Below are 12,317 nucleotides of genomic sequence, written 5' to 3' on the forward strand. Positions count from 1 at the left end.
TTGTAAGTCCCTTTGAGTCTCCTTATAGGAGAGAAAGGGGGGATATAAATCCAATTCTTCTTCTTCCTCCATTCAGGACTTGAGAGCCAGCCTGTGCATTCTGACTGGACATACATGACTATAGAGCAACAACTAAAAAGAGCTAAATGGAAATTACACTGGTTAATCTGCATGCAAATGTCCTGCTGATTGGAGTGGAGAGCGCCAATGCTCTCCATAGTACTGCATACACTGTTCCAGAGGAAAGGCAGGCCACAATAGGAATCTCTTGAAAGAGTCTTCTGTGTATCAGGTTATACAAGATGCAGAGGACTGAAGGACTGCTGGCATTACTGTGCACTATTATGCAGTGTTAACCCGACGGCACACCTGGTGAATTAACCATCAACTCAGTGGCAGTAGCTACTCTTTGCTCTGCTCAGATGTTTTCCTCCACAGCGCAAGATAGCAAACATTCCCAAGTATGCCACATGGTCTCAGCAGCTCGGACTGCAAGAGCTAAAATGTTTTGCTGTTTTCATGGGTTAGGTATACCCATTCCACACTGTCCCTTGGAATCCCCCGCCAAAGTCCATGCTCCTCAGCAAGACAATTAAGAAGGTAGTTCCAATTTATTTTAATGCAATCTTTTTTTAAAATGTTGCCTTTAAAAGCTTTACAAATGGAAAATGCATGAATAACCCCCTTACATAACAAAAATGTTTATATACACCCAACACCCATTTACCTGCAGGGTATGACTCAATGCAACTGTTTTCAAATAAGATTCAAAGCATCACAAAAGGAATTAGGATGGGATGTTAATTTAGGGGATGCTGGATCTCTCCTCTCACTGTAGGAATGCCTTTAGAAACCAGGAATGTTGGGTTTGCATTGAGCAGATACAGGATTTTAATATGACAGGATGAGTGCAATGTTAATATTTATCTAAAAAACCCCTCCTTGTTGACCACCTCTTCAGTAACCCACACCACTAATATTAGAAAAGCCAATCCACATCAGAAGAGCAGGATTTGCTCCTCCATGGCCAAATTCTAGTGGGGGGAAAAAGCCAGAAACAATCATCAACATAGCATATCAAGGTGTTTAGAGAACACTTCACTCTTCCATTGAATCATAAGTCTATGTGCCATTCTCCCATATCCTATACAGGTTGCTTCATTCTTTCACAGGGCACAAATTAATCCAGGTTATCTTCACTGGGACTGAGTTGCTGCCCAGCCAGTGCAAATGGCCTGCAGAGCAAGATGCCTGATGGGTATGTGTGTAAACTTTGCTATCCATTCTCCATGTTTTTTCTGATTAACTGCTCTTCTAGTTTTATACTCTACTCTGTGTGCTGCAGAGTACAAGTGTCAGCTTCTGCTGGTCACATTTTGGGACTCCAAATAGGGAACAGGATCATGGGGCACGTTATGCTTTGTCAAGGATGGTGGATGTTCATATTTTAATCAAAAAGTTCTCTTATGGGAGCTAACCCTTAACTTTCCCTGTCCAAAACAAATCTTAATTGCTCTCAGTACCAACCCCACACATAAGCATTAGAACAGCCTCGCATGAATCAGTCAGAGCAAGAACTTCTTTCCATGGTGTTTTGGAAGAGAACCCTGGCCTCCAGACTGCTATTCCACCTCCACCAACCCCACCCCTCGCAAGACACCAAGAGAAACTTCTCAGCACTGAAAAGCCAACACAACCATTCAGAAGCCCTGCCCAGCTGGAAGAAAATTTGTATTTGAGTATTTAGTTAATTAGTGATACAAATCAGGACAGATCTGAAATTTAAAAACCTCTCTTGAACTTATCTGCTCAGATGATTATCCAACATTATTTGAAAAGCAAAACTGCAAAATAAGACGACATACTGTTACAAATCTCCTGGAGGGTCTCTGGTCAATTAGAAAAGAGGGATTAAAGAGGACAGAAGCGTTCAAGCACCATTTTGTCCAACATTGGAGAACACCCACAGAAAAATCATTGGAGCAAGAATGCCACTAAGACTCTTTTGCATGGATATAGGCCTCTTATTTTGTCTCGGTGTTGGAAACGGAAAGGATACACCTAGAGCAAAAGATCATTTCTTCCTACGCAGCACAACTAAAGCAGCAGAACTGAATGAGCTCCACTAGCAACCCAGCATACTTCAAATTATGAACTGCACTCCTTGCAATCTATAAGTGGCCCATCCTTCCCACACGCATATGCGGGTTCTGTTCACACACTTACAGGCAGGAAGATGGGGGGGAAATGTACCGATAAGCCTCTTTTACTGCAAAATAAGCAGTATTTTTGTCTGGAATCTGACTTCAGTTCTAAGGGTCAAAATCACAAGGTTTCAACAGATGTCAACTGGTGTGGAACCAAAATACAGAAGCTACGAATGGGTACTCATTTTCTCTGAGGAGTACAAAAAATATCCTGTAGGCTATGAAGGCCTTTGATACAAATCTGGTGGAAACAAAACAGAACAAGTCAAACAGTTGCTTCCTAAGGAAATAATCTAGAACAGCATCATAATGAACCGAACCGGGCATCTGAACATAACACAAGGCATGACATGCCTAAAAATCCCAGGTGGATGGTTCATCCTCTCCAGTTCAACAGGGAGGCTGCCACTTGACTCACTCCTCTCCTGCAGGGAGATTGTCTTCAATTCGCCTAATAAATTTCATCCTGATTTCTGTGACTCCATCTCCTTTCAATGTGTCTTGGACAAATTTGACATCCACAGCCATCTGAACCTGCAGGGTGGAAAGGGACAGAACCACATGCTTTTGAGACACAAAACCAGAATTCACCAGAAGACTGCCTAGCAGATCTGGAAGCTGCATTGAGGATGGAGGACAAGGGAAACCCTCCCATATTACTATACAAAAGGATTCCTGGTTATCCCTCCCTCTTTACCACCCTTACCATTTATCATTCACGTAGTATAGAACAGAAAGTGCTAATGCATATTTCACAACTGTAGGAACACTTTGCCCATTGTACTGTCGAAGGCTTTCACGGCCGGAATCACTGGGGTGCTGTGTGGTTTTGCCCATTCTTAATGCCAGCACAATATTTTTACTTCGACCAAGAAAACATAGCCAAACACAAACAAGGAGACAGAAATTAATCCCCTCCTCCCCATCCTGTGTTCTGCACTTTCATTTCAAAATATTTAGAGCTGACACTTCCCTTTCCAGAAAGACATGCACATCAGTTGCAAAAACCTTGCATAGTGGCACAAGAGCTGAGGGTATGCTTCATAGGGTATGCTTCATAGCTACCAGCTGTTTGCAAGTACAGAATATTGTAGACTTTACCAGCCTGAGGAATCTTGGTTGCCATTAAACCAAATAAAAAGATAAAGCAGCAAGATTAGCAGAGCAGAACGTGTAAAGAAACTGTATAGTGAATGCTAGAGGACTAACTTTAAGTGAGCATGTTTCTGTTGATCAAAGGACTGCATTCTTTTGATCTCCTTCTCATCCGGCTATCAGGCATGACTATTCTAACCCTGATCACTGTGCTCTCCCTTCCTACTCCTTTAGAGATCATTCTATTTTTTTATAATGATCCAAATTGTACGACCTCCAGAAGTTGAAGAAGATAAAGTGTCCCAAATAGGATTGTATATGTGACATTAACACAGCGTGGATTTTTTGACAGGATACAGAAGACACACAGGTACTGTTATTTCATTCCTTCCAACATGTCCTTCACACACAGAAAGAAATTTAGTTGCTACTTCCTCTACCATCTTCCGCTCCTCACCATTTCCAAGGCTCCCCGCAGTACCCCACACAAGAGGTTAGAATAAATAAGAGACGAGTGGTTATCGGGCAGCTCCACAAAGTCCACCAGAGGATTGTTTTCAAGGATGAGGGAGAACTCGTCACCTGCTGGGCTCCAATTTGTGATGCTTGGGGTAATGCCCAAGTACATTTTAAAGGCCACCTGTCAAACAAGACGAATACAAGGAAAAGAGTGAACTCTTGACAGCAACGTGTTCAGCATGCTGCTGCCCAGCAAAAGGTTAGCAGTAACTATCCAAATTGAAACCTTTTGATGCAAATCACTGCCTATATCAGGGGTCCCCAACGCAGTGCCTGTCAAGTGTTTTTAGGAAGTGGCAGAGCTTGTGCATAGCAGGGCTTCTGACTGGCTGAGCAGATTTTTAAAAACCTTTGGCAGCAGCTGCTGACACAATACAAAAATCTTCATTGAATGACTGGTGCTAAGTTGCATGTATACAAGAACATATTTTTAAAGAGTGCGTTAATTTTACAAGGCAGCCTGTTAAACAGAGCTTCTGCCTGAAATGCTGAAGACCTGCTACGAGGGTTATGCATAATCTCACTCCCTGACATATGATGGTTGCTCCACCTCCTGCAGCAGCCATTTGGTGGTTGTGTCCACCACCCGGTGTCAGAATTCCAAAGGTGCTCACAAGCCCAAAAAGGATAAGGGACCTCTCATTGACATTGATAAGACAATGAGGGACACATCTTATAAGAAGCAGTTCTGTACAGCAGACGCAATGACATTGTCTCTTGAAAATGGTTCAGGAACATTTGAGTAACGTGCTGTCGCACTCGAAGCAATTTTGATTTATCTCAGTTGCTGCTTTAATAAGTTAACAGAAAACATCTGATGTGAGCTGGCTTTCCAGTTTCTAGGAAATAAATGCAGTTGTACCACAACTCTTTTCATGTTGCTAACAGGCCAGAAGTCACTTACATTTATGTGGGATCATAAGTCAATCAAACTGCCAGAAGTTGCTGATCTATAACAATGGAGTCAGACAATGATCTATAACAATGGAGTCAGTTCATGATTGGTTAGGATTATGAGCTTGGTCTCTGAGGTCAAGTGTTCCGCTCTGTTCACTAACCTAATAGGTCCAGATTCCATATTCATGCCCCCTTTCATCCCAATTTTCTGTATGTAAGGGGGTGCATAAGCAACTGCTTTTTCAAATACTAGTTGGAAAAGCCTGCACTCAGACTTGCAAGATAAACCCAACTGGAATCAAGGCCAAAGCTACCTTCCCTTTAGGTCAAGGGTCTGAAACCTGTGGATCTCCAGATGTTCATGGACTACAATTCCCATCAGCCCCTGCCAGCATGGCCAATTAGCCATGCTGGCAGGGGCTGATGGGAATTGTAGTTCATGAACATCTGGAGAGCCACAGGTTCCAGACCTCTGCTTTAGGTTAAATGCTCTACTGATTGTTACCTGACTCCACAGGAATCAAATGTTATCTCAAACATATTGGAAAGCAAAACAATAGAACATATTGAGCACAAAGGAACATAATCAAGGTACGCACGTTACCTTTGCAATGACATCTGCAGTTTCTCGGAAGTCGTGGCATCTCCCCACATTGGAACGAGCCAGAAAGTCTTCTATAAGCCGAACACCTATGTTGTAGCCCCTGTTGAGAGAGCCAGACAGAAGCAAGCAATAAAACATGCCAGCTTCAGAGATCTGAACTTTGAGGAATTCTAAATATCGGTGTGTGGGGGAGGAGAGACTGCTAATCATTTATGTTCTCTCTCTTTTATTAAGAATGCAGAATGATTGGATTAACAGTCCCCAGTAAGTGTAAAGCCGAAAGAGAAAACCCCCACCCCCTGCCCAGGCCAGATCAGTGCTTACCAACTGCTTGTTCCCTTACATTTTATCAAGCTGCTTGTTAACGTCTTCGTCGTTCTCGTAGTCTTTACAGAGCTGAGTGACCAGCGCCCCATAAGTCAGCGTGAAGAGCTCCGAGCTCTAGACAAATTCAAAAGGCATTTAGCGTCGGCCAGACAGGGAAGGTCTGTGAATGTATAAGGGACTATTACCTCCAAGGGGTAGTATAATTTGGCTTGAAGAAGAAAGGGGCAAGAAAACTTCTGCCTCAAAAGAAACATTATACGCAGTGAATTCTGCAGGTACCTCCCAATTTAAAGAGGTGGAGGGGATATCAATCAGCTCACCAGGAAAAAGAAAGACGTCAAACCATTTTGCCTACAGGTGTCAGCTGATTGCCATGGAAAGGAAAGGCTACTTTTATCAGCGATGGATAGGTAGCTTCCTTTTCCCTTCTTCCTCTTCAGGCCTCAGTCTCAACTTGAGGAAAGCAGCCATCTACAGGCTGTTCAATCTACAGAAGCCTATAAACATTCGGGGGGGGGGGCACACTTCTGGTTCTGGTCATGACTGACTAGACATCTTGGTTTACAGGTTTTAAGAGCTGAGAGCCACTGCTGGCTGTGTCAGACTTCCAGTCCCCTGAGAAAAGGGAGTCTTCTGGCTGCCAGTAGGTCATAAGAGCGGCCTGGAAAGTGCTCTGAAGTGAAAGCTCTGGGAGGCCACCGTTTTGCTACGGACCAGGCTCCATCTGGCTACTCAGTAGGAGTGCTGATTTCTTTCTGGGAATACTTAATTTTTATTGAAATAAAGTTTTTATGTTCCATGCAACATAAACTTGATTTTAACTGATGAAAAGTGAAGGCACTCACCCCCCTCCCATGTTCATCTGAACTATAAATTTTCAGCTTGTCGCAAGTCGCAACTACTTAAATCACATTCTGCTTGTGGCTGGCAACACTGGGCATACACTGGAAACAATTATCCATGAACTCTAGCGATAAAAACTATTCCTTAAAACAGAGATAGCTGACTGAAGGCAGAGATGCTGCAAGCAGACGCAATTTGTGGTGCTCCTGAACAGCTCCCGAATGGGCCCATGACCAGGTGTGCCCTATGCTTCTCTTACCTCTCCCGAGGCATTCTGCTTGGCAGTTCGTTTGGGAACCATAATGTCATTCTCTTACTCTGAATCTTGTCTCATCACTGGCTAAAGAATAACCTCTTCTGCTTTGAAAAAATGTTCCAAAGAATAAGAACTTAAGTGGAGCCTTGTGCTGAATCAGACCAGTGGTGCTAGTAAAGCATCCTGTTTTAAACAGCACCTGATCAACTGACCTGAAGGACAACGAAACAGGACAAAGTCCTCCTCTGGTATTGCCTCTTAGCACTGTGTTTCAGAGATCTGCTGCCTCCAAATAGGCAGTTACCATGGCTAGTAGCTACTGATGGTCTGTCCCTTCATGAATATGTCTGGTCTCCTATAAAGTCATCCATGCTTGCGGCCATCAATATGTCCATGGGCTGTGAACTCCACAATTTAATAACTTATTGAGTAAAGCAGTACATCCTTTTGTCGCTACTGAATCTATTGCCCATGAGCTTCATTCAGTGCCCCCAAGTATTCGTTTTATGGGGCAGAAAGAAAGAGTTCCCTTTTCTACTTTCTCCACCCCATGCATAGTTTTATAAACCTCTATAATGTCCCTCCTTTGGTCATCTTCTCTCTGAACTGAAAACATCCAGACTATCTAGCCTGCCAGAGGGTACACTGCCCCCCCAAAAAAATCTAGCTCTGTACTTGGAAAGATTTTGTGATGGAAATGCAAGCTTGGCAATCTTCAACTATTTATTAGTTTTTCCACATGCATCATTGAGCATAGCCTTCTATTTAAGAGCGGGGGGGGGGGGAGATCCTATCATCAAAGTGGGGGGAGCTGCTGTGCCTCCATGACATTCTCCACACTTGGAGCTGCTGATTTTCTTTTTAACCATCATGTGGCAGTCAACTTACAGCAATGCCATAGCGTTTCCAAGGTAAAATACATTTAGAGCTTATTGCCTGCCTCTGTGTAGCAACTCTGGTATTCCTTGGTAATTTCCCATCCAAATACTGACCAGTATCCAAATCCAACCCTGCTTAGCTTCCAAGATCTAATAAAACTGGGCTAGCCTGAAATATGCTACCAAATTGAACCCGCAGCTAACAGAAAAGTTATTGTAACCATGTTTTTCTGTTAAAGATTGAAACCTATCGAGATGTGAATGTATCTGAAATAGATATCAACTATATAAACTGAGCAGAGCACTGCTCAGTGCTTTATTCAAGTTTCATTTATACAGCACAAATAGCTTGTATCAGATTAAGAAACCTATCACCTACCATGAGATGCATAGATGCAGAAGGTGAAATGAATGGCAAATACCAATACTAAGGAACGAAAGCAACAGGCAAGCAGAAAGAGGGGGGAAAAGACAAACATCAGAATTTAGTGAGACAACAGAAATTGTACCACGTTCTCACAAGCTCCTATAAAGCCAAACTGCAGAAGAGAGTGTCTTCCATCATGTTTGAAATTAAACCTTATTAAGTGTTGCGTAGGATCTCAGGATGCTGTTCACATCCAGCAACAAGTGATCAAGCCAGAATCAGCTGATCTCTTAGAAAGCTACAAGATGATGCTTTGGCTTCATTTTGGAAAGAGCAAGGAAATTCTCTGCAGCACCAAGGCTGAAATCAGCTGAATTGAGTAGCTTGAAAAGCAACTGCTTTCACCTCAGCTAATCCACCTATCAGGAAAGAAGTCAACTGGCAGACACACCCACAAACACAAAAAGGGCTTAATTGGTTAGTAAGTAAAGAACCACAGCATTTCAGCGAATGCATCCATAAGTCAATTGAACAGAACAGTAAATAAAGGATGCCTGGTTAATACTAGTGCAAAGTGCACCTATCAAATGCTTTAAGTTCCCAAATGTTCCTTATCATTAGATATTAGGAGAGTAAAAATAAACATTATGCATGCATTTGCTGTTCTGGATCAAAGCTATTGTTTAATGATCTCCTATGTTACAAAAAGAGGTGATGGCTAGAAAAGAACTTTTGAGCCAGATGAGCAGAAACTTCTTCCAAGCACTTCTATCTACTAAAAACAGAATGCCAGAAATGTGTAAAGCATTCAAGTTGGTTGACCAATAATACCATTAACACCACTCCCAAAATGAGTAAAGCTTTTTCTGCATGATTGTGGTGGGTTTTCCGGGCTGCGTGGCCTTGGTCTGGTGGATCTTGTTCCTAATGTTTTGCCTACATCTGTGGCTGGAATCTTCAGAGGTGTATCACAAAGAGAAGTCTGTTACACACTGTGCTGCACTGACCTTCTAGCCACTAATACCCTAATCCCATTAATTGGAAGAGGGGGGTGGGAAGCAACATATGGACATTTAAGATGTGTCAACTGAAGCAGTGCCCCACCCCCTAACCAAAGGACCACAACTGAACTTCATTAGCACAAACAAATTAAAAAACAGGCTTCACCAACATTGCTATCTATACATGACCCCAGAAGATGACCAAAGTGTGATGAAAGCAAAGTTGAACCCAGACAGAATGAATTTAATATGTACTGTGACTGTTATGCTTGCCTCCTCTACCTTATTTTCACTGCAGTAGTAACATAGAACTACATTAAACTCGAGACATACCAATACAAAACATGTGATAGATTGCTGTGCCTAATCCAAGGTATTTTCATGAAACCTACTAAAGTACGCCTGCAAAAACTTACTATCAGAATGAAGATCAGTCTGTGGCGACATCCCACTACTTTACATCCTATTTCAGTTACTCATGACTGCATCTGCTCCACTCTCAAGTTAGACAGTACCAAGAACTGGCATGAATTCCAGAGAGGAACCTTTGCTAAGTTAGTTGCATTGAAAGTGGATAGGAATCTAGGAGGCACCTTAAAAGCCTGAACCATAAGGTTATTCCAGGGATTTTTAACAAAATCACAGGGACAATCTATATATTTTCAAATACATTAAGAACCTGGGGGCATTCAGTATTCCAGGCAGTCCCATCTCCCCATCTGTAATGCAGTTTATACTGCTCACCCCAGCCTGAAGATAAAATCCTGGATTTCTTCCTTGAGTGGTTGTTGGGGGGGGGGGGGGTGTACAAGAAATGGGAACCAAGCCTAACACTGAGTTGGTTGACAGTCATCAGGCACAAAGATCTCATTGAATCTTTCTGAGATCTATGAGGGATAAGCATTTTGCAACTATATCCTAGATAAATACAACTGTCTCTTCTGCAGCACTGCATCTCATATTTCCCCTTTTAGACTTGGGGGAGGGGTCTTTGATGACAGTACTCCATAGCTAGTGGATGGAAGTGAATTAGGTTAAGATGACAGACTCTCCCCAGAGGACACTGTGGTCCTTTGAAAATGACCTTCTTGTGGTCCCCAGCCCTAAAACTATCCAGCTCTCATCAACCAGGGCCAGGGCTTTCTTGGTCCTGGCCCAGTGGAACTCCATTTCTACTGAGATCCAGGGCAGGCTCTGCAGGACTGGTTGAGGCAGCTACAGTTTACAGTTGAAATAGTGCTGGCCTCCCTAATTCTTTCCCCCACTCAGGCCTTTTCCTCCTTCCATCCTCTTAATTTATGATAAAATTACACTAGGAAAGAGATATTAGGAACAGGATAATTTTTTTAAGTCTGAAGAACATCATCTGGGTGGGATAGTTTTAGTAAATTTGGAACTGTTTTCATGGATTTATGGAAACGTCTCATGGATTATGAAATTGTTGTGATGTACTGATTTTATTGTCAGCTGCACTGAGCCCAGCCTGGTGTTGGGACAGGGTGGGATATTAAATTTGATAAAATAAATGTTTTAATATGACTCAGTTTCATACAGGCCAGGAATAAAGGTTGCCAACCTCCAGGTGAAATCTGGACATAACTAGCCTATAGAATATGCTCTGAACGCTTTTGAGGATGGACTATATGGCACTATAGCTCACTGATGTCCATCTATAACCCACCCCCGACTCCACCTTTACATATCTATGGATTTTCCAACCTAGAGTTAGAAACCCCAGCTACAACCAATTACTGCAGATGCAATGTGGTAGATCACCAATGGCACCTGAAAAGTATGGGGGGGGGGGGAGATGCTTGGTGGGTGGGGTGTGTAGGAACCCACCACTCTCTATATAACCCAAAATGCCCTCCAACATACCTGAGACCACTTAACAAGCCCACCCCTCAATCTGCCCCTCCCAGTCCACGCCCACTCCTGCCCCCTCCCACCCAACTCTCCAATAGCCACTCAACCAGCTCAACCCGGTCCTTCTAGTCCTGCCCAGCTCCTCACCCTCCATGTCCCAACAAGTCGCCCTAATGCTTTCTTTATAGACTATTCCCCTTCCAGGGGGCTCCACTTCGTGTTCCTCGACCCCCTCTGGGAGCTCCCCCCATTCCTCTATCCTCCTCGGCTGTCGTTACCATTTTCTTGCTCTCGGCGCCCCCGCGACTCCCTTGCCGCGCCATCCTGCCGGCTGCACTGTCGACTCCCTCCTCCGCCTGGCGGTAGCGGAAAAGAGCCCGGTGGGTGGAGCGGAAAAACCTCGGACGAGGCTGCTACGCGACCTCCCGTCAGAACGCATGCACTACAGCCCCCAGGATGCACCGCTCAGAGCGGGTAAACCGTCGAGCATGGTGGGAACGAGAAGAGTCTTCGGCGTCCCTCATAGGCCGAGAAAGCAGGAAAAGACCGGAAATGCCTCGAGATGCGCTCAGATTGAACTTCCGCTGAAGCCCCCATTGGCCCGAGTGTTCTCTGATGCCGTTCTATCGTTATGCATCTCTATGGTGGAGAATCGCTATGTTTTCTCGTGGGTTGTTTAGTATAGACAAACTCGCCCGTTAGGCTAGTAAGTGCTGTAGTGCGCATGTCCTTCGCATGGCTCTTTCCTCTCTGTCTTTTTTTGTTTTGCGCGCTTGGAAATTCTGAATTAACATCTTTCGTCTCTATGGCAATCGCCTCTTAAGACTCTTAACTGCCGCCATGTCCTGTAAGGTAGCAAGAGTCCAGAGGTGGGTGCTGTTGCTCAAGAAAACGTGAAAAGGGAGAAACGAGAAACAGGGCTTAATGAATAGACCAGGGGTCGGGAACCTTTTAGACTCAAAGAGCCATTTGGGCCCATTTTCCCCGGAAAAGAAAATTCATGGAGCCGCACCCTGGGGGGGGGGGGGATTCCACTTCCTTCTCTTCCCCCCCGGACGGAGGCGCGGAGGCCGCTTTTTTCTCTGGGGGGGAGGCAGCGGAGGCTGTTGTTTCGACTCTGCTGCTTCTGTTGCTGCTTCGGCTGGTTTCACTTTCACCGCTGTTGCGGCTCCTTCCCCCTCCCTTCTTCGACCTGTCAAAAAATCCCCTGCGTTGCCAACTCCAGGGCTGAGCTGTTTCGGGGATTTTTGGGCGAACGGCTGGTGCTGGCTTTTTTCTCTTTGGGGGGGGGCGGCGGTGGCGCGGAGGCCACTTTCTTCTCTTCCCCCCTGGGGGGGGGCGGCGCGCAGGCCGCTTTTTTCTCTTCCCCCCTGGGGGGGGCGGTGGCGGCGCGGAGGCCGCTTTCTTCTCTCTCCCCGGGGGGCGGCAGCACGGAGGCCGCTTTTTTCTCTGGGGGG

The 12,317-nt window shown here is 44.6% G+C and overlaps 2 protein-coding genes across 8 annotated transcripts in view; one reads left to right on the forward strand and one right to left on the reverse strand.

The window, feature by feature from the left end:
* Window positions 1-599: 599 nt before the first annotated feature.
* TRAPPC3 (trafficking protein particle complex subunit 3) lies at window positions 600-11,316 on the reverse strand. The gene is made up of 5 exons (XM_048499422.1): window positions 11,139-11,316; window positions 5,666-5,763; window positions 5,323-5,422; window positions 3,760-3,942; window positions 600-2,741 (listed from the first exon to the last, which is right to left on the reverse strand). The coding sequence occupies exons 1-5, from the start codon at window positions 11,181-11,183 to the stop codon at window positions 2,622-2,624; spliced, it is 546 nt and encodes a 181-aa protein (XP_048355379.1). The 5' UTR covers window positions 11,184-11,316; the 3' UTR covers window positions 600-2,621.
* An 84-nt stretch (window positions 11,317-11,400) lies between these two features.
* The window catches only part of LOC125434267 (angiopoietin-2-like), a 52,043-nt gene continuing 51,126 nt past the window's right edge, over window positions 11,401-12,317 (forward strand). For 5 of the 7 annotated variants that reach the window (XM_048499409.1, XM_048499418.1, XM_048499415.1 and 2 more), the window contains exon 1: window positions 11,401-11,729. The gene's annotated coding sequence lies outside the window, so the exon portion shown is untranslated. The remainder of the gene's footprint in view (window positions 11,730-12,317) is intronic. The other 2 variants (XM_048499411.1, XM_048499413.1) reach the window with 1 other exon arrangement.

The sequence above is a fragment of the Sphaerodactylus townsendi genome, linkage group LG06 (assembly GCF_021028975.2).
Source record: "Sphaerodactylus townsendi isolate TG3544 linkage group LG06, MPM_Stown_v2.3, whole genome shotgun sequence".
Lineage (NCBI taxonomy): Eukaryota > Metazoa > Chordata > Lepidosauria > Squamata > Sphaerodactylidae > Sphaerodactylus > Sphaerodactylus townsendi.